Here is a 22,454-nt window from a genome sequence, read left to right as displayed (position 1 = left end):
ATGAGTTAGCGGCTAGAGTGGATATGAATGTGTTAAGGTGGTTTGGCCATGTTGAGAGAATGGAAAATGGTTGTCTGCTAAAGAAGGTGATGAATGCAAAAGTTGATGGGAGAAGTACAAGAGGAAGGCCAAGGTTTGGGTGGATGGATGGTGTGAAGAAAGCTCTTGGTGATAGGAGGATAGATGTGAGAGAGGCAAGAGAGCGTGCTAGAAATAGGAATGAATGGCGAGCGATTGTGACGCAGTTCCAGTAGGCCCTGCTGCTTCCTCCGGTGCCTTAGATGACCGCGGAGGTAGCAGCAGTAGGGGAGTCAGCATTATGAAGCTTCATCTGTGGTGGAAATGTGGGAAGTTGGGCTGTGGCACCCTAGCAGTACCAGCTGAACTCGGTTGAGTCCCTGATTAGGCTGAAGGAACATAGAGAGTAGAGGTCCCCTTTTTGTTTTGTTTCATTGTTGGTGTTGGCTACCCCCCATAATTGGGGGGAAGTGCCTTGGTATATGGATGGATGGAGTATTATTTTGGATGGATTTATGAATTTAGGGCTATATAGTCCAACACTAGAGCCTGTCTGGATTTTCAGCACCCAAGTTCACATTGGTTTAGAACTCTAGTCCTATTTAAATACTTTGAGATGAGAATTTAGATTCATAATTTGTAAAGACGTAGATTGGCCTACCCAAAAGTCAGACACAACAGATGTAGGTAAGACTGCCACAGCATATAAACCACTACTGATATATATATATATATATATATAAAGTAAAATCTATTTACAGTGAAATCAACAATAGGAAATCAATACATTCATCATTGTAGCCTGAAAGTGCAGTGAGTGCAAGAAGTGATGATAGAAAATTTTTAAATAATTTGTATTTTTCCTAACAATACTTTTGTTGTAGCTGAAAGACGAGTCATAAGACTTTTAAAGTGAGATAACCACCCCAAACGCTAGTTAGCAGGAGGGGTGGGGGTAGCCGGCTACCCCGCTCACTCACATCTGACCTGAGCACCTACTTTTCTAGCAAGTAGGACTTTCTTTGGGGATAGGTGATGGTGGGCCAATCTGTATAAATAGCTTCAGGTTTGTATTGTTAAGTGAAATACAAATTACTTCCAAATTTGTCATTAGCTTCATCACTCTATACAAACTCTCTCTATTTATAGAGGATTACTTACGTCCTAAGAGGGTGGAAGTCCGTACTAACTCGCTCTTGGCATTTGACCTGGGGTTTCTCCTTACGATATAGATCGTAATTGGTAGAAGCCCTTACGCCTTGCCAAAAGTGTAGTGCATAGCACGACTAGTGGCCTCCGCAAGCCATGTGCTTGTGATACTAGCAACGTGACTGGTCTCGGTATAGGAACATTTGAGAGTACCATAGTCTTTACCCAATTGCCCTTGCAAGAGGTATTGGGGGTGCAACAAGTATTACTTCTATAACAGGTTACTCCAGGAAAATGATTCTGCCTGCAGACAGTGGTGGCCAGCATTACAGAGTACCCTTGGTGCTGTTACCCCAAAGGGTAGAAGATGGAAGAAAGTAAGAGCCAGTCATTCTTTGTCATTCATCCCAGACTCAACCATGGTTAAACTCTGCCCTCCCTCACCAAGGAGCCTGAGGTTTACAACCAATTATTGTGTAGCCACCACAGGATCCATGAAGAATGTCTTTATGTTCCTGTGGTCACTCCTTACAGGAAGTGGGCGGTGAAGGTTGTTTGACGCTTCTACACGGGTGCTGTTAAGGCCTGCGTCACAGTGTTTTTATAAAATGCTAGGGGATACTCCTGCCCTTTACGTTATGAGCTCTTTGTCTCTTCTATGAGGAGAAAGATTAGGATTCAATGATTGATCCATGACCTTGCAAATCCAAGCCAGGAATGTGTTCTCGGTGATACTTCTCTTGACCTCCCCTGAGCTGATAAAGGGTGCTGACCCTCCGGGGCGAGCTCTGGTAGTTATCTAGAGGTAGGGCCTCCAGTTTCTCTTAGGCAAAGTAACTGCTGATCTGGATTATTGGTCATGCTACAAAGGACTTCCAGAACGAAGGGTTTGGATTCTGGGATCTGAGCAGCCAGAAATGAGGTCGAGTATTACCTTTGTAGCTTAGCAAGTAATAAGAATAATAATAGCCCATCGCCGTGCATGAAAGGAATTAAAGGCGACCCATGGGCTTCGCAAACTCTTTAGGCAGAAGCCAATATGAGTGGGAGACCTGTCATCGAGGTCAAGTGAACATCTGCAGCTTGGCATTCTGGGTCGTAGGTGGAGCCCTTTGGGGACCGCAGGACACGAACCCTGCCCAGGGGAGGATGTCTCCCTTCCTAATAAGGGTCTGTCGGCTCGATAACTCCTTATGAAGAAAGGAGATGCCGACGTGGAGGAAAGGTTACTTCCTTTCGGTCTGAAGGCGAGGCTCAAGGACTAGCGATGGCCTTGCCTTGCCAAGACTGCGAGAATGCTTTTCTCCGATAGGTAAATGAGGAACTCCTCCAATGCTGGGCTAGTGAGGTCGAGGGGAAGGATAGCCCTTCCATGATACTCCCTTCAAGGTGTTAGTCTGGGCCGATGAGTTTAAAATAGCATCTCAATCTCCTCACTGGGCAAAGTAGCAATGATCTGGGTCATTGGTTACAGAACGATGACCCGCAATCTGAAAGGGCCCGAATCTAAGGTCCAGCACCCCCGGAATTTCGAGTCTTAGCAATAAACTCAGGGACAAAGCTGAGCGTCACTTCCTCCCATCCCTTTAATGGGCGACGTCATATGAAAGGCCATGAAGTTCACCGACTCTCTTTACCGAGGCTAAAGCGAGCATGTCAGGAAGCCTGAAAACTTTAAATCAATCAATCAATCTTCAAAGTGAAATTGAAGTCAGTTGCATGGCGTAATGTTTGGTAGGGAGGTCCTTTTAGGGACCTCAAGACGCGAACCACATTCCAAAGAGGAGGCCTGATCTCTGACTGAGGGAAAGTGATCTCATAACTCCGTATGAGTAAAGAAAGCTCCAACGAAGAGAAAATGTAGACTCCTTTCAGCTTGAGAGATAGTCTTTCCACGCCATTATTGAAAGGAGCTTTTCCTCCCGAAGGTATATAAGAAATTCCGCTATTACTGGAATAGTGGCATCGAGTGGAGAGACATTCCTTACACGACACCAACCACAGAACTCTCCACTTAGCCTGGTAGACCAAGGTTGAAGACCTACATAAGTGTCCGGACATTCACTCCGCAACTTGTTGTGAAAACCTTTCTGAGTGAGATGCTGGAGAGCCTACACGCGTGAAATCGAAGCGACAGTACGGTCTTGTGGAAGATGTTCGCGTGTGGCGGGAGGGCGTTCTCTCAGTCGATCTATGAGAAGTTGCAGGTCTGGGAGCCACTCTGCGTAATGCCATAGCGGAGCTACAAGGGTCATCAAGAGAACTTTGGATGCTCTGGTTTTATTAAGTAGTCTTCTCATCAGACAAAACAGGGGAAAGACGTACACATCGATGGTGTCCCACCGTTGCTGGAATGCATCTTGCCATAGAGCCTGAGGGCCGGGGCTGGAGAACAGTAAAGCGGAATCTTACTGTTCAGAAATGATCAGGTCTACAGTCAGGGAACTCCACAAAGTCAGGACTTTGTTGGCTATCTGATGATTCAAAGACCATTCGGAGACTACGATCTGAGTGGCTAAGCTCAGATTGTCTGCGAGCACTGGGAATGAAGCGACCTGATAGCGCCATCGAATGTTCTTCTGGCCATCTGAGGATCTTTACTGCGAGATGGCATAGAGGCTGCAAAAAGGTACCACACTGTTTGTTTATGTAAGCTACTACTGTGGTGTTGTCGCTCATCAACACCACAGAGTGACCTGCCAGCAACTGTTGGAAATGATGAAGAGCCAGGTAGGCTGCTCTGATCTTTAGAAGATTTATGTGCTGGGATCTTTCTGAATCTAAACAAAGGCCGGAGCTTGTATGGTGCTGCAGGTAGAGCCCTCACCCTTCTTTTGATTATCTGTGAAGAGCGTCAAATCCATAGGGGGAACGAGAAGATTCTGGCCTTGCCGAAGGTTTTCATCTACCATACACCAACTCAAATCCGTTCCCTGATCCTGAGTTATATAAGGGAACTCGGGTGTCCGGTGGTTCAATGTTGGTTCCACTAGGACTTTAGCTGCCATTGCAGGGATCTTATCCTGAGGTGGCCGTTTGGAACAAGACAGATGAGAGAGGTTAGATGGCCCTGAGGCGGCCGTTTGGAACAAGACGGATTAGAGAGGTTAGATGGCCTAACAGACTCAAAGAATAAACCACCGAGAGGCTGGAAGAACTTCTTTCCTGAGGAAGGGAGCCGCCACTTCCTTCAGCATGTGCATTCTTTCGTCTGATGCGAACTTTCTCTAGAACGGTGTCTATTATCATTCTGAGGTGTACAATACAATACCAGTCTCTATGAAGGTTGCAGTGATGACTTCTCACGATTTATCAGGACCCCCAGATCCTGACAAAACTCGAGAAGCACATCTCAGTGACGAAGAAGGGTTGTCTCCAAGTCTGCTAGGATCAGTCAGTCGTCCAGAAATCTGAGAAGATGGATGCTGTTCCTGCGAGCCCAAGAAGACACTAGGGCGAACACTCTGGTAAAAACCTGAAGGGCTGTCGCAAGAATTAAGCATAGAACCTTGAACTGGTATATCTTTCCTTCATGAATGAACCTTAAATACTTCCTTGAAGACAAATTTATTGGGATCTGAAAGTTAGCATCCTTCAGATCCAGTGTGCTCATGCAGTCCCTTGGACGTACCGCTCGAATGACCGTGTCTGCTGTCTCCTTTCTGAACTGAGTCTGTTGGCCAAACTTGTTGAGAGGGGAGAGATCGATGACTGGTCTCCAGCCTTCGGTCATCTTTTTCACCCGAAAAATCCGACTGTAAAAGTCTGGAGACCCCTCCACTATCTCTTGGAGAGCAACCCTTCTACAGCATGGTCTGGAATTTGACTCTCAGGGCCAGCTCCTTTATGGATCTCTTCACATAGAAGCCGGGATCCACTACATCCCGAGTCAGAGTAGGGAGAGATTGAGTGAGCATGATGTGATACCCCTGGGGTGATCACATCGACCGTCCAGGGATCTACCCCATGAAGCTGCCACCTCTGGCAGCGGCACTGTAGGCATCCCCCCACAGGTGGTAGGTAGTGAGGAATGCCATTCCTAGTGGGAGTGGCCACCTCCCTTACCTCCCTTCTTTCCTCAGAAGGACTTGGAGCCCTTCTGTCCCTTGGACTGAAACGGCCGTTTAGACACCTTAGAAGGTCCCGAGGACCTTGCAGTTGACTGGTTAGAGTAAGGTGCTTGCTGAAGCCGAGAAGACTGGGAAGGTCTACCATAGGACCGAGATGTCATGGCCCTATGGAGGCGAGAATCGTTGGACGATTTCCCCCATCGCTCAGCAGCCCTCTCTATCTCCTCTGGAACAAAGAGAGAAGAACCCTAGAGAGTGAAGTTCCGCAGCCGAGAGACCTCCACTCTTGGCACCTACTTATGAAACCGTCCTATGATGGTATCCCTCCTCTTGAGTATGGCGTTCGCCAACATGTTGACAAAGTGGTGAGATAGGAACTCAAGAGTCCGGGTACCTAACATTATGAAGGACACCAACGTCTTCCTGGCCGACTCCTTCGACAAGTCGTGGGAGCGAACCACGAAGCCTAGCGATCCCAACCATAGATCCAGCCTGCATGGCATACGTCGCACTTCTCTCTATGTTTAGGAGCTCAAGCGCTGACAGTGAGGCCGTCAGAGAGGAGATGGTCTGAGTAGAAACTCCCTTCGCAAGGGACTCTATCGAAGGGTCAAGGGTCATGGTGGAGTGGGGTTCCCCTTCAATCTCATAATACTTCCTTTGTATCACAAAAGGAAGAGGTAGAGATCGAGAGGATGAACCTGCCCTCTAGGAACAGGAAGTTCCGGCTATCTGAGAGATAGCTTTCCTCTTGGCAGCTGTCAGGCCTTTGGAACAGGGCAGTGGTACTGGACCCAAAATGATTCTGGGTCTTGAAAATCTCGTTAAGCACCATATCCTTCCCTTCCTGGGTGGTGGAACCAGGAGTAGACAGCCTGTTAATGGCCCTCATACAGGCAAGGACCTGTCAAAAAGGTATGTTCAGCTCTTTCCTCTGCTGTTCGGAGTGATAGTTTGGACTGGCCGTCTTTGAAAGATTTTCATCACCCGAGTCTAAGGGGTTGTCCACATCCAGGCTCACGTCCAGAACCTGGGGTAGGTCAGGGTCGTCAACTGAAACAATGGACAGACCCACCAACGGGGACCGCATTTGCGCCTCGGCTGCTCTAGCTTTCCTTACCACTGTGTTCTTTGGTTTTGTCTTAGGAGTCCTTAGACTCCCTTCGCACGATACGGTCCTCCGCGATCTTAGGAGGGAGAACCTGCGAGACATATGAGGACTTGGACGAAACCTTGGAAGAGGAAGAAAAAATGGACGCTGATCTGGAAGCACTACCTCGATGTCCTGAGGGTTGAAGGGATGGATTGCGATCTCCCGGGCCGAGCCTATGCAAGGCCGTCTCGAGTTAAGGCCAGCTCATTTGGGGGCTAAGATAGGTCCCACGTGACACGGGTAGTGCTTTCACACTGCTGCTATACGCTGTGAGTAAAGGTCTTGCGCTCTATTTTTTCACAGTTTTCTGATGTTATTCCAGAAAAAAATTAATGGTTTGGAATACAGGCAAATGCCTTTTATGTGCTGTTTACCAAACACACACACACTCACTCTCTCCCGCAAGCGTAGTTAGCAAATAGTGGATCCTGGAATTAGGCTACTGCCACGGGAAAGTTTTTTTTTAACTTTATTACTTTTTTCTCTAATTTTTCATGGCCGAATTATTCAAAGTCGTCTCATTTTGGTGTGTATGATCTCTTAATTTTTCTATGAAGATTATCAGATGTAAACTGTAACGAGAAACAAAGCATGTATGTATAGTTTTGGATGGCTAGGTGTTCCGTTAGCCTGAGATATTAATAGACCTACTCATGCTCACTTCTTCCCCCACTGACCAGGCCTGCATTTGACACAGCCTTGGCCCATGTCCCTACTCGTCCTAGGATGGATGATGTCAGCGTGAGGTGGAGTCACACCTCTCATCCGTCTCCTCTGCTTCTTCGTAACGACTTCCTTTGCCTTCACTGCAGTGAAAGGCAAGTTAGCCATGTATAAATCAGCAGGGGCTTGGCCTTCAGCATGCAATCGGGGTGGAGATGATGTGCGAGATTTCTCTGCTGTCGACTTCCTTCAAGGGTCCTGACTCCCAGTTGACAAGCTCGACGAGGGTTCCAGAGGTATCCTAGGTGTAGCCCCGACTGGAATAGTCAGGAGGTGGAAGACGCAGAAGGGCGAGAGGAAAGTGTGTGATCCGCACTTGCTAGTGATTCCAACACATCTCACGAATTGCTCACGAAGTTCGCTGATTTGCAGGTGAAATTACGAGATTCACACGTAACATCGCGAACTTCACACATTTCGCGAGCAGAAGTGCTCACAACAGGAGCATTAGGAGCCACAGAGGAAGAGGAACGTCTAACGCCTTCCTGCTGCCCCAGAGGAGTACCTAGGTTCAACGAAGTCAGCAGAGGAGACCTCTGAGTAGGGACTACTCTAGAAGAAGAACGCACAGTATCGGGACGCGTCTCTAAGCGTCGCGTAGGCAAATGCTTAGCTAAGCATCCCCAGGCTGTGAAAGGCACTAAGGACTTAGCTGGACGCCCGTCTGAGGAGTGGTCAAGCTCATCATCAGGTTCAGTCCGAGGTCATTTGGAAGGTCTGGTTGAGGAGCTATGTGCTGATGGACCGTGTACGACTACGTCTACCTCTAGACGAGGAACGTCTACACCTTGATCGCGAATCCGCGGTTCATGATTGTGATGTTCGTGAACACGAGTGTCTAGCTCTCGTTCGAGAACACAGCGAGTGCCCATCTCGCGAACGTAAGTCGTTCTCGTGAACAATACCCTCACGAGCATCGCCCACGTGAGGGTTGTCCGCGCGAGCACGAGTACCATCCTTGTGATCTAGATCGGGAAGATCTAGAATACGAGCGTATGGACCTGGGTCTAGACCTTGCTCGTGATCGCGAGACTCGTCCTCGTGAAGAGGAATGCCTCCTAGGAGAGCGTTGAGACCTGCGATCTCGTGAGTGCAAAGCTCTAGTACGTGAGCGTTTTCTAGGCGAAGAATGCTCCGATCGTGATGACCTACGATCATTACGATCTACCAATTGTCGCAAACGACGATCAGGGGAAGAAGTTCCAGAAGGGTGAGGCGATGGCGATGCTCGTCCCTTAGCGCTGCTGATAGAAGGTGCTAATCCCAGCAAAATCATCACCTGCAACCTGAGGGTTCCTGTAGGAAGAAATAGAGGGTTGAGGATCAAGGTGGAGAGAGGGTTCGTCGTCAGCAGGGGGTCGTTGGAGAGGCGAACGTAAATGATCACCTTGTCCACGTGTGGAAGGACCGGGGGAAGTCGACAAAAGGACCTTGCACAACTCCAGAGCGTGAGATGTTGACAGCTCCGGAAAAGGTTCCCTTGTGGCACCACGCTGAAAGGGGTACCGAAATCCATAAGGACGACCACACCTGGAAAAAATCTGCAAAGGAAGGCTTACCAGCAGGTGGAGAAGGTGCTCCTCTAGGGGAAGCAACAACCCACCCAGGTACCCTGGGGTTGCCTAAAAGATGAGCGATCTGTGCTTCAGTTCGCTCATCCCTTGTGAGAGTGCGGGCGAGGAACTTTTGAGAGAGATTTGGGGTTACAAGAAGAAGAACACATCCCGCTCGCCCCCAAGGGGAACCATCGCTCTTAGACTTCTTCCTGTGCCTTCCAAACTTCCCCCATTGGAAGGCAGACTACTCCAATAACGACATGAAAGTCCCGCATGCGGCACCCTCTCAACCTGGACACGTTCGCATGATGAAGGGGATCGCAGGAGGAGGACATGCACACTTAAAAAGAGAAAGCAAAAATAAAAAAGGCCAATGATAGTCAGGAGGAGAGCGGACACGTCCGATCTCTTCTGAGAAAAAAGAAAAAGTGGTGTCTCTCACAGCTGAGTATATATAAAGGCGGCTGGGTAGCCCCCCTAAGCGGTTAGGCAGGGTTGCCACCTCGCATTTAAAGTCTAATGGCTACCTCCAGCTGCCACTGAGAGAATATTCACATAAATAACAGAAGGTTTGTTAGTATGGGAACAAATCTGAGTTAAAATTATCTAGTCTTGTAGGGTTTACTAAAATATTAATGTATGGATCGGAGCTATAAGGAATGAAAGTGACAGAGACAAAAATTGAATGTGCTTGAGATGAAATGTCTAAGGAGTATGGCTGGTGTATCTCGAGTAGATAAGGTTAGGATCGAAGTAGTGAGGGTGAGAACGGGTGTAAGAAATGAGTTAGCAGCTACAGTAGATAAGAATGTGTTGAGGTGGTTTGGCCATGGTGAGAGAATGGAAAATGGCTGTCAGCTAAAAAAGTTGATGAATGCAAGAGTTGATGGGAGAAGCACAAGAGGAAGGCCAAGGTTTGGGTGGATGAATGGAGTGAAGGAAGCTCTGGGTGATGGGAGGATGGATGTGAAAGAGGCAAGAGAGTGTGCTAGAAATAGGAATGAATGGCGAGCGATTGTGACGCAGTTTCGGTAGGCCCTGCTGCTTCCTCCAATGCCTTGGATGACCGCGGAGGTAGCAGAAGTAGGAGATTCAGTGTTATGAAGCTTCATCTGTGGTGGATAACGGGGGAGGGTGGGCTGTGGCACCAATAGCAGTACCAGCCGAACTCGGTTGAGTCCCTTGTCAGTCTGGGAGGAACGTAGAGAGGAGAGGTCCCCTTTTCTGTTTCTTTTGTTTGATGTTGGCTACCCCCAAAAATTGGGGGAAGTGCCTTGGTATATGTATGTGATTAATGGTCCAAGCAGTAGAGTAAAAATTGAAATATTGCCTATATACTAGCACCGTTGTTCAATTAGTTTATTTTTAATACTGTTCTAACCATACTCTGCACTCAGATATTTCCAAAATATACCATCCACTATGCAACAAATTCTTACTGCCCACCCTTTTCTTTATAAGGCTCAATAATATTCAGTAGACTAGAATTTGACTTCCTGTCACCAAATTGTAGAAGATAGTCCAAAACAAATAGTGGAATCTGTACAATTTCAGTGCTGAGTAGGTTGACATGTTTCTTTTTGTAGTTTGTAAGTTACTTATTCAATATTGTTATTTAACTTTAATATACAGTATTAATTTTTCTAATTATTTCTCTTTTACTTTTCTAAATTTCTTTCCTACACAAAACTGCTCCTGTTGGGGCCTTTGGCTTGTAGCTTTTTGTTTTTCCAACTAGGGTTGCTGATTGGCTATTGATAACAATAAAAAGACAAATTTTCTGAACAACAAACACATTACTTACAGTAATTACGAATCTTAACAGTATAGATCTTGTTAGTAGTATCCTTTGGTTTAGCTGGCTCTGTCCTCAACAACATCTCTTCTTGTAACTTAGTAACCTGAAAAATTAAAATTTTAGTTAGTAAATACCATATATGTAGTGAACAAAGAAAAAAAAAAAAAAAGTGTGTGTGTGTTACAAGGATTTTGAATGTCTCAAGAAGACTTTTTAGTCCATCCTAAGACTTCAATTGCTCTTGAGTAGATTTTGTTTAAACATGACAAATTCGAAGATAATTTGTATTTTTCCTAACCATACAAACCTTAGCTATTTACAAAGGGTTATTACTTTTAGCGTAGCTGAAATGGCGAGCCATTAGAATTTAACGAGGGTGTATTACCCCCGCGCTAGTTAGCGGGGGGGTAGGGGAGTGGTAGCTAGCTACCCCTCCTCCCCCTCACACACAGGTGAATACTCACTTTCACTTAGAGGTAGGACTTGTCTTGGGGGACAGGGCTGGCGGGCAAATATGTGTAAATAGCTAAGGTTTGTATGGTTAGGAAAAATACAAATTATCTTCGAATTTGTCATTTGTTCCGTAACCGAAATACAAACCACGCTATTTACAAAGGGTGACTTATCCCTTAGGAAGGGTGGAAAGTCCCCAGCCATACTGGCTTTGGCTTTACCCGGGGACTCAGAATCCGAGTGAGTCGCACTCGAGAAGAGGAGTCCCTGCACCTCACAAGTTCCTTGCACCGCAAGGAACCATGTGGCCTACGTAAGCTTGTGTGTGAAGGAAGAAGTGTGACCCGTCTTAGGCAGTTGACCTGGAGTTCCAGATGGAACTCTGGGTTAGGACGTTCCCAATACCACCTCGTCAGGGTATGGGGGACGCGACAGTATTGACTCAATACTCGGAACACAAGGAAGCATGGTTTACCTGCAGAGGTTCGAGGTCAGCTATGCAGAGACCAGGATGCTGCTTCCCCGTAGAGGGGATGATGAAGAAAGAAGTAAGGGCCAGACATACTTCTTTCGTTCATGCAGACTAAAACCTGATAACAATGCCCTCAACCTTCTGCTACCTGTCCAAAAAGGAGCCTGAGGTTAGACCAGCTGTTGTGTAGCCACCACAGAGCGATAGAAAACGTATCGAGACTCCTGTGGGTCACGCCCTGCAGGAAGCGGGCTGCGAAGGTCATCAGACGCTTCCAGACTCCAGCTTGTAGCACCTGCGTCACAGAGTAGTATTACTCGAAGGCGAGGGACGTTGCGATGTATCCAACATCGTGCTGTAGGGCGACGTGACGGGGGAGGGTCTGAAGACAGGTCGAGATGAATGTCCTTGAGTCCGGGCTGAAGAGGTATACTGGTGACTCTCCCCCCATGTCCTCCTTGTGTTCCCAAATCGGCTGCAACTGAGGCCAAACTGCAGCTGTTCCCAGCGCTAACCTCTCGATTCCTGTACTGGCAAGAAAGAGAAGGTCTTGGGACATCAGACACAGAATGGAGACTCAAAATCTTGAATGAATCGGACCGAAGGGTCGGGACCCTCAGATTCTGAGTCTAGCCAACAACTCAGGAGCGAGCCTGAATGTTGCCTTCCCCTCTTCCTTAGAAAGGGGGGGAGTAGTAAGAGACCAAGAAGATTGGTTACACACTGGCCGTGGCCAGAGTGAGCAGAAGACCCAAGGCGGAATACTATCCGAGGCCTGTCGTAAAAGGGTCTTGAGAAGATCTCTTAAAGGACTAAAAGTCCGAGCCATGCTCCAAGTTGGAGGTCTTCCTCCGACTAGGGCAGGGACGATCGTAGCTTCGCATGAGCGAGGATAGATCCAGCGGGCAGGAAAAAGTTATTCCTTTAAGCCTGAAGGTCAGGGAAAGGCTGAGCGACAGGCTTCATTGCCAAGAGCGGAAAGGAGTTTCCTCCCGCCGAAAGGCAATAAGACCGTTATTGCTGGAGAAGAGGCCTCACGGGAAGAGGTATATCTCCCACGGCACCAACCACCTTAGACTCTTCACTTTGCCTGGGAGACCCCTGTGGATGACTATCGCAGATGACGCGACCTCCGTACCGCGACTGTAGCGGGTTGTCTCTTCTAGAGGAGGAGGCGTAGTGTCTCCAGGCATGAAGCCGAAGCGACGCCCCGGTTCGGGAGAGATGTCGCAGTGTGGTTGCTTGAGTAGTCTGCGCCGTGGGAGAAGCTCTCCCGGGAGTTCCGTCAGGGGAAGCAGAGGGTCCAGAAACCGTTCTGCGCATAGTCCCAGTGGAGCTCTCCCATTGAAAGGTTGACAGACAACCTGGTTTTGTTGAGACCCATTGTCCGCAGACAAAAAGGAGGGAAGACGCAGGCGTCGAAGTTGTCCCACCATCACCGGAATGCATCTTGCCAGTCTCGGGGTCTGAGACTGGGGGGAAAACTAGCGGAAGCTTGAGGTTCCAAGCTGTCGCGATCAGGTCCCCCATACCAGCACTTGCTGGTTACCCAAGGTCAAAGACCCCTAGGTACACTCTCTCTATGAGGCTCTGCTCGGATAGTCTGAGAGAAACATTCCCCTGCCTGGAATGAGAGAGCCGATGGTGGAATTGAGAGAATCTCAATCATCCCGGTATCTCTACTGCAAGATGTGAAGGTGTGAAAATGCGTCCCCTGCTGGTTAGCATGAAGTCGACACGCAACGGGGCGACTTGGCAGGAGCGGTAGGATCTGAAGAGGGGCCAGACTAAGGCCCTTAAGCCTGCCTGAATGATGGAGAGGTATCCTTCAGGTCTTGACCATAGGCCTGGACCGGAACATGCCCCCCCCCCCTTTCCTTTGACGAGTCCGAGAACCGCATCAAGAATGTGGGGAAAGGACGAGAATATCCACTACCATCAAGAGGCTCCATAGGTCAACACCCATTGCAGGTTTAATAGTTCCGCTGGTCCCATAGGGCCAGGGAGTCCGGTTAAACATTGCCTGAAGCCACCGGAACCTGGATCGCCCCACATGGAACTTATCCTGAGGCGACCGTTCGGACTATAAACGGGTCAATGAGGAAAGAAGAACTAGGAAACGTTCCAAGGTAGGGCTGAAAACTCTGCTTGACTGAGAACAGGTACTGCGACTCTCCTCAGTCTTGCCACAGTCAACCGAAAGGAAGGCTCGGAGGATGTGGTAACAGAATCTGGCGTCCCCAGGTGGTCACCCATCCAAGTACCGACGTTGCTTAACCTCGCTGGACGGACGAGAAGCGGGGTTTCCAACGTGGTAAGGCGGTTGACTCAATATCATGGCCAGATACTCCAGATGTTGAGGCAGAGGAAGAGAAGGCTCCAAGCAAAATACCATGAGCCCACACTCATGGTCAGCATTCGGAAGCTTTTCCCGGCGCTGAAGAAGGTCGAAACCCGAGCCTACCGGAGTTGACCAGCCCTCCAAACAGCAGAGGAGGCGGAAGTCTGCACCTGAGCGGCCAAGAGGAAGGCAGGGAGAGTTCTCTGGGGAAACAAACCTGCTATGCCACGGCGGGATAGCCACACTGCATCATAAGCAGGAATACTTGCAGTTTAGGCTGAATTCGACGAGCACCCTGGAAGATGGATGGAATGGAAACTGAAAGTACCCGTCCTTCCGATCCAGGGTTAAAGGAGTCCTGTCGCCTCGTTACCAGTCTGATCGATTCTGCTGGTCTACGCTGGCCGAAGTTTGTTCGACAAACTTGATCAGGGCTGAGAGGTCGACTATGGACATCCCCTCTCAGATCCTTCCTTACAAGAAAGGATCGACTGAGGGGGCCGGGGGTGAAGCCGTCGATGATCCTAAGGAAGACCTTCGCCTAAGGTATGGATCATTCTGCCCAACCGGGCAACTCTGCTGATGCTATGGCATAGAGGTTCAGAGACACTGAATTCGCTGACAGAGACGGCAGGCGCGATATCCTTGGCTACTCACAGAGATTGTGCGGGAATGGGCATCGGGAAGCTGTCATTCGGATGAGTAACCTTAAGCATCCTCCCAGCGAAAAAACCTGCAATCCTAGAGTTCGTGAACTCCTTTTAGGACTATGCCCCCCCGGGGGAGTCTCCCGTGCCATCTGTTCCTGACAGGAGGAAACTGCAATTGGACACCTTGTCCCAGTTGTCGTAGCCGATAACTTAGGCCGACGTGGTTGAAAGAAAAGGGAGCTGGAGCCCTGCAGAGTCTGGAAGAAAGCGCCTTGGAGGAGTGAAACCGGAAGTCGATTTACTGCGCATAGCAGATGTTTAAGTCTCTGTCCTTGGGCAAAGACAAAACTCTTCTCAAGGATGGAAGGGTGTCTGAGGTCGTTGACCTCCACAGATGAGACACCCGAAGGAAGCCTTCAGTCAGTGCGTCCAGATGGTACAACATCGAGCTTGTCCGCAAGTAGATACTTAACGACGAAAGGCCAAGGTGCCTGAGCTCGAGAGGAGGAAAGTACCCTTGATCTTCCTGTAGCTTCCTTGAACCAAACCTCGGGCCATAACCGAGGAGGGAAAGAACCTGGTAAGCTCCCAGAGGAAGAGGTAAGCAGTCACCCCTTGTCCGATGGAGAAATCTTCGACGGAAAGACCCCCCGCCAAAAATCCTTCCAGGGCGGGAGAAGGAGAGAGTACTCGTGCAGGAGAGGGGACCCTCGAGACCGACCTCTTGGGAACCAACTTCGCCCTGGGGGAAGTCACCACGAAGTCCACTCCTCTCTTTCTCTTCAGCGTAGGAGAGACAGCCGCTGGTTTGTTACCCTGGCCGGTGAGTGCTGGTTTCGTAACCCTCATTAACGCCCGTGCCAGCGGATCAAACCATGTCTGCTGCTCCAAGGACACAGAGTCCGAAATCCTCGCTAAGGTGAAAGGGATCGGGCGATCCTTTGAAGAGGACACGACGGTTCCTGCCTGAAAAGAAGGTGGGAAGAATGCTGTACTGACCTGTCTTCGTCCTGCACTACCAACCTGTGCTTGGATGGAGGTGATCCCGAGTGCCGCCTAGGAGCACGCGTCCCTGCTGCTACCACCGGCTGTGGAATTCGCCGCGAACTATGGTCGCGCGAGGGCGAACGGTCGCGCAAAGGCGAATGGTCGCGCGGGCGCACAGGCGAGTGGTCGCGCGGGCGCGCAGGCGAGCGGTCGCGAGGGCGCGCAGGCGAGCGATCGCGCGGGCGCGCAGGCGAGCGATCGCGTGGGCGCGCAGGCGAATGGGCGTGACGGCGAGGGATCGTGCTGCCGCGTAGGTGAAGAAGATCGCTGGCGGTAAGCGATGGCGAGCAGCATGAGTAGGTGAATGATCGCGTGATAGGGTGCGATGGTGAAAAGCATCCGCAAGAGGGCGATCGTTCAGGGTTGTGCGATGAGGAGCAGCATGCGTAAGCGGGCAATCGTTCAGGGTTGTGCGATGGCGAGCAGCATGCGCAGGTGAATGATCGCGTGAAAGGGTGCGATGGTGATCAGCATCCGCAAGAGGGCGATCGTTCAGGGTTGTGCGATGAGGAGCAGCATGCGTAAGCGGGCAATCGTTCAGGGTTGTGCGATGGCGAGCAGCATGCGCAGGTGAATGATCGCGTGAAAGGGTGCGATGGTGATCAGCATCTGCAGGAGGGCGATCGTTCAGGGTGGTGCGATGAGGAGCAGCATGCGTAAGCGGGCAATCGTTCAGGGTTGTGCGATGGCGAGCAGCATGCGCAGGTGAATGATCGCGTGAAAGGGTGCGATGGTGATCAGCATCCGCAAGAGGGCGATCGTTCAGGGTTGTGCGATGGCGAGCAGCATGCGCAGGTGAATGATCGCGTGAAAGGGTGCGATGGCGATCAGCATCCGCAGTTGAGGGTCGCGCGATGGCGATCAGCATCCGCAGTTGAGGGTCGCGCGATGGCGATCAGCATCCGCAGTTGAGGGTCGCGCGATGGCGATCAGCATCCGCAGTTGAGGGTCGCGCGATGGCGATCAGCATCCGCAGTTGAGGGTCGCGCGATGGCGATCAGCATCCGCAGTTGAGGGTCGCGCGATGGCGATCAGCATCCGCAGTTGAGGGTCGCGCGATGGCGATCAGCATCCGCAGTTGAGGGTCGCGCGATGGCGATCAGCATCCGCAGTTGAGGGTCACGCGATGGCGATCAGCATCTGCAGTTGAGGGTCGCGCGATGGCGATCAGCATCCGCAGTTGAGCTAGTAGCTGGCAAACCATGTTCCTTCATAAGTGTTGGAGAACGTTGGCGTGCCAGCTGTAACACACGTGGGCGATCCGGAGATCGCTGGCGAGCTGATGATCGCTGACGAGCTGACGATCGCTGGCGAGCTGATGATCGCTGACGAGCTGATGATCGCTGACGAGCTGATGATCGCTGACGAGCAGAAGGCTACGCGTGGAAGCCTGCGCAAAGAAGAAGAGTCCTTGACCCCGACCTGAACCGAAGTTCTAGATCGCGAGGGCGAACGTGGGCGCACAGGGCACGTAACAGGAACCGCAGGGAAGATCATCTTGAAAGCGCTGACGAACAGGAGAGCGCTGACGAACAGAAGGGCGCGCAGGGAAACCCTGACACGCAAGGGAAGAACCCCCGTGGGGGCAACCCTTTGCCCCGAAGGGATCGTTGTCCGCCGGGAGACTGATGTCCGTCGGAAGACCGCTGTCCGTCGGGAAGACCGTTGTCCGTCGGGAAGACCGTTGCCCGTCGGAAGACGAGATTAGACTGCTGTCCATCTGCACCAAGACGGAAGATCGAGAAAAAGAAGTTGTAGGCTGCAAACGGAGATTCAAAAAGGCGCCTCAAGCACCCTTATAGGGAGATGAGAGGCCGTTACGACGAGGCGGACGGAGGGCCTTACGGCGAGGGAGGCCAACAGCAACAGCAACAGAAGAAACCTCCGAAGAGGAGTCTCTATGAGTGTACTCTCTCGCGAACGAAAGAGAAACACTTCGAGGAAGAGACTGGTCAGCCAGTGACCCAAAAGGAGCAATCCTCCGAAGAGGAGCTCCTGCAGTTGCCCAGCCCCTTGAGCGAAACTGCAGGTGCGACCGCTCAGCACCAAGAGCATAGTCGCACGAAAAAAAGGCAAGAGAAGAACCCCCCAAAAGAGGAAAAGCTCAAGCCTGGACAGGAAAAAACTTCCCTCGGAAGGAAAGTTATCCGCCCAAGGAGGCAAGCCTCCTGACTGTTCTAAAATGAACTGGAGAGCTGTCCGTCGACACGGGAGTACTACCAGTAGAAGGAGACACGCCCCTGACGACAATACAAGGGGGGAGGCAGCAACAGCCGAATCCCCAGGACTCAACCAGACAGCTCACACCGTTGCTATATTACAGAAACGAACTAGATCGGTAACTGTAAAAAAATAAAACAAATAATATTAGTACACATTCATTCCCCCGGGAAGGCTCCGAAGAGGAATCCCGAGGAAAAGGAACAAGAATTACACAACAGGCACGTGCCCTCACAACCACTTACACTCGCGGAAGGAGAGCTGTAACCAAAACAGAATTATAACAATTATAATTATGTAACTATGTAATTATGTAATTTAAAAATGAATGAACACTAAAGAAAAAACGAAAACCCCGAAAGGAATCGTTCTACAAGCTGAAAAATTAACAACTACAATTAGATTCATAAACTAATTGAGACAAAATGTACGGCGTAGCAACCCCACCCACACGGGAAGGAAGCTACAAGGGCGTAGTAAAACATAGTAAAAGGGTGAACGACCTCAAGAGAGAGAGAGAGAGAAAGACCGAAGTCAAACTCGATCGCAACCCATAAAATTAGGCCGTGGTGGCCTAACTGCCGAGGCCTCCACGTAGATATCGTACACTACACACACACATCTGAAAAGGAAACTTACTTATTTCTATACTCAAATATATATACAAACATGAAAACATGTTTACATATATATTGAGTAAAAGAAAAGTAAGCGATTAAGTAAAGACAAAACAGACAATGGCTGCCAAGCGAGGACCAAGACAGAGACGTCTGTCACAGTCCGAGCCAAAAGTTAAAGTGAGTATTCACCTGTGTGTGAGGGGGAGGAGGGGTAGCTAGCTACCACTCCCCTACCCCCCCCGCTAACTAGCGCGGGGGTAATACACCCTCGTTAAATTCTAATGGCTCGCCATTTCAGCTACGCTAAAAGTAATAACCCTTTGTAAATAGCGTGGTTTGTATTTCGGTTACGGAACAAATGAGTTTTTACGATTTTAACTAACTTGTTCTTGAGCTCGGTTACCGTGTTATCGTTTACTACATCCACTGGAAGTCTCTTCTATGTACTTGCTACTTTGTATGTAAAGAAATTACCACATTGAGTGGTGGTGTATTTTTTTAATTCCAGTTTTGTACCTGTTACCTTTGACCTGCTTTGTGCTAAGTGTGAATAGATTGTTGTAATCTACATTCATTACTCCTTTAAGAATTTTGAATGCCTCTTTTCACTGTCTCCTTAGTCATTGAATTTGTAGATCAAATAAGTTCAAACATTCCATCAACCATCTATATCCAATTTGCCTTAGTAGTTGAAATAATTTGGTGGCCCTAGCTTGTACTATTTCCAATCTATCTATATCCTTCTGAATATTTGGAGCCTAGAATTGGACTCCATATTCTAGATGGGGTCTTACTAGTGATGTGTACAGTGTCTTTGTTTTTGCAATTGAATTATCTCTATGTAACCTATTAGTTTTTTATTTCTTATCAGTTTATATCAGTGGGCTATGACAAATGAGCAGATATCTGTATGATGATCACTAGCCAACTTTCTTGCTGGTAACTCTGTGTAGGCCATACCTTCTTACCCTTGGCCTAGACTGTTCTTTGTTGTTGTTGTTGCAGATTGCCTGGCCCTTCCAGACAGACACAGGTTCTTGCAATTATGCAGCTCATAACTCGAAAAAAAAAAAATGTTTTTCAAAGCATCATGGTTTATAAAAGAAAATGCTAATGAAAAAGGAATAGAATTGTTAAGATTAGATTCTGTTTGTTTTCATGAAAAAATTATAGATAGAGAAGAGAACAATTGATTATATTAAATTAATAACAAACAGATATGCACAAAGTGCCGGATGGAAAAAGACAGTTAACACATTAATCTTATCTGAAGAGAAAACTCCAAGTAAAATTATCATTATAACACGGTCTTATTCTGTTGTTTTTGGGGGATGCATGTTGTCTCATAGGATATGTTTTGAGTCTTATTAAAAGCTTCATTAATCTTGCACTGAACTAATCCCTTGACTTTTTCCTCCAACCTACTGCCATCTGTTCAGGACTAGTACCCTTATTAATAGTACCATGTACCAAAATCAGGAAAACAACCAGTCAGGAGTAGTAAATGGAAAATATATGGCATATCACAAATATACTACATTTTCTCACACAATCTCTCTCATGGTCAAACCACGCTCCACCGGCTACCTGATATGTGGTTTACTGCAGTGTAAAATGACAAATTCGTAGATAATTTGTATTTTCTCCTAACGATACAAACCTTAGCTATTTATTTAGGGGTATTGCTTCCGGTAAAGCTGAATTGACGAGCCATTAAAATTTAGCGAGGGTTAACGACCCATAACGCTAGTTAACCGGGGTGGGGGTAGCTTGCTACAGCTCCCACTCACACACCTGTGATTTAGCTCACTTTGCTTGGAGGTAGGACTTCAAGGGGATAGGGCTGGCGTGCAAGTTTGTATAAATAACCAAGGCTTGTATCGTTAGGAAAAATAAAAATTACCTACGAATTTATCATTTGTTCCGTAACTAGAATACAAACCTACACTATTTATTGTGGGGTGACTAACCCATTGTGGAAGGATGGACGTCCCTGCAAATCTGGCTTTTGGCTTTACCCGGGGGCTCCTTATCCCAGTATGTTAGGGGTCCCTGCACCTCACTAAAATCTTGCTACGCAAGGTCCGCAAGCTGTGTTTTGTTGTTTAGAAGTGTGATCGTCCAGGTAAAGTTATTCAGAGTCTTTTTGAAGGAAAAACTTGTAACCAAGACTTTCGCAATTCCACCTCGCCAGGGTATGGGGACGCAACAGTATTAGCTTAATACTAGGTACACAAGGGAGCATGGTTTACCTGCAGTGGTTTGAGGTCAGTTTGTGCAGAGAACCCAGAATGCTGCTTTCCCAAAGAGAGGGGAGGATGAAGAAAAGAATAAGTGCCAGTCAAACCTTTTAATTAATGCAGACTAAAACCTGGTATCACTGCCCTCAACCTTCTGCTACTTGTTTAATAAGGAGCTTTAGGTATTATACCAGCTGTTGTGCAGCCAACACAGGGGCGATATAAAATGTATCCAGCCTCCTGTGGGCTACGTCTTGCAGGTAGTGGGATGTGAAGGTTGTTTGTCATTTCCACACCCTGCATCACTGAGAAGTTCCTCTTGAATGCCAGGGATGTAACTACGCCCCTGACATCATGAGCTCTGGGGCTACGTGAAGGAGGAGAATCTGGATTCAGTGCATGATCTATGACCTTGCGAATCCATGCTGACCCTCCTCTTGGTCCTTTCTGTGGTGACGAAGATTGCAGGCACCCGAGGACGGGCTGCGGCTGTTCCCTTAAGGTAAAGCCTTAAGAGAATACAAACCTAGTAAGAGATAACCAGGGTCATCTGTTACAGAATGAAGACTCAAAATCCGGAAGGAGTCGAATCGAGGATCCGTTACTCCCGGGTTCCGAGTCTAAGCAATAAACTCAGGGACGAAGCTGAACGTTACCTCTCCCCATCCCCTTCAATGGGCAATGACATATGAGAGACCATACAGTTCACTGACTTGCTTGGCAGAAGCCAAAGCTAGCAGGAACACCGTCTTCCAAGTTAGGTGCCGATCTGTTGCCTGGCGTAATGGTTCATAGGGAAGTCTCTTAAAGAGACCTGGGAACTCGAACCACGTTACATGGGGGAGGTATCACTTCAGACTCAGGACAGGCAAGTTCATAACTCCGCATAAGTAAGGAAAGCTCTAACGATGAAGAAATGTCCATTCCATTCAGTCTAAAGGGGAGGCTTAAGGCTGAGCAATAGCCTTTTACCGCCGAGACTGACAAGCACATTTCTCACGCAAATACACGAGGAACTCCACTATTGCTGGAATAGTGGCATCGAGAGGAGAGATACCCTTCAACGCCACCAACCACTGAAGACCTTCCACTTTGCCTGGTAGACTGCTGTTGATGACTTTCGCAGCTATCCAGACATCCTGCTTGCAACTTGTAGCGAAAATCCTCTCCGAGAGAGAAGATGCATGATAGTCTTCAGGCGTGAAGTCGTAGCAAAGCTCCAGCTTTGTGGAATATGTTGGCGTGTGGTTGTTTGAGTAGATGGTGTCATGGAGGCAGTTCTCTTGCAGAAGATCCGGGAACCATTCCGTGTGATGCCATAGCTGAGCTATGAGGGTCACCGAGAGGTTGACAGATGTTCTCGCTTTGCTGAGTACCCTCTTCATCAGACAGAACGGGGGAAAGGCATAAACGATGTTGTCCCCACCGTTGTTGGAATTCATCTTGTCAGAGAGCCCTGGGGTCTGGGACTGGGGAGCAGTACAACGGGAGCCTTAAGTTCAGGGTCGTTACAAAGAGGTCCACTGTCGGAGAACCCCACAAAATCAGGACTTTGTTGGCTACTGGATGATCCAAAGACCACTCGGTACTCACTATCTGAGATGCTGTGCTCAGGTTGTCGGCGAGCACATTCCTCTTGCCCGGAATGAAGTGTGCCAATTGTGGCATCAATTGAATCTCGGCCCATCTCAGTATCTATACTTCTAGATGGGATAGGGGCTGCGAAAAAGTATCTCCTTGCTTGTTGATGTAAGCCACTACTGTGGTGTTGTTCCTCATCACCACCACTGAGTAGCCCACCAGGAACTGTTGAATAGCCAGAAAGACGGCCTTCATGTCTACGAGATTCAAGTGCAGGTACTCTTCTGACTTTGACCAGAGGCCTGAGGTCCTATGGTGAAGCACGTGGGCCAACCACCCCTTTTTTTTGAAGCGCCTGAGAAC

General features: G+C 48.7%; 1 protein-coding gene across 1 annotated transcript in view; it reads right to left on the bottom strand.

The window, feature by feature from the left end:
• LOC137642639 (calcyclin-binding protein) overlaps positions 1–22,454 on the bottom strand; it is an 84,467-nt gene that overhangs the window by 46,958 nt on the left and 15,055 nt on the right. The window contains exon 3 of the mRNA XM_068375391.1: positions 10,474–10,570. Within this exon, the coding sequence (XP_068231492.1) occupies positions 10,474–10,570 (97 nt within the window). The remainder of the gene's footprint in view (positions 1–10,473; positions 10,571–22,454) is intronic.

This window comes from Palaemon carinicauda, chromosome 6 (assembly GCF_036898095.1).
Source record: "Palaemon carinicauda isolate YSFRI2023 chromosome 6, ASM3689809v2, whole genome shotgun sequence".
Classification (NCBI taxonomy): domain Eukaryota; kingdom Metazoa; phylum Arthropoda; class Malacostraca; order Decapoda; family Palaemonidae; genus Palaemon; species Palaemon carinicauda.
The sequence above is the reverse complement of the archived record's forward strand: the minus strand, read 5'-3'. Positions and strand labels throughout refer to the sequence as shown.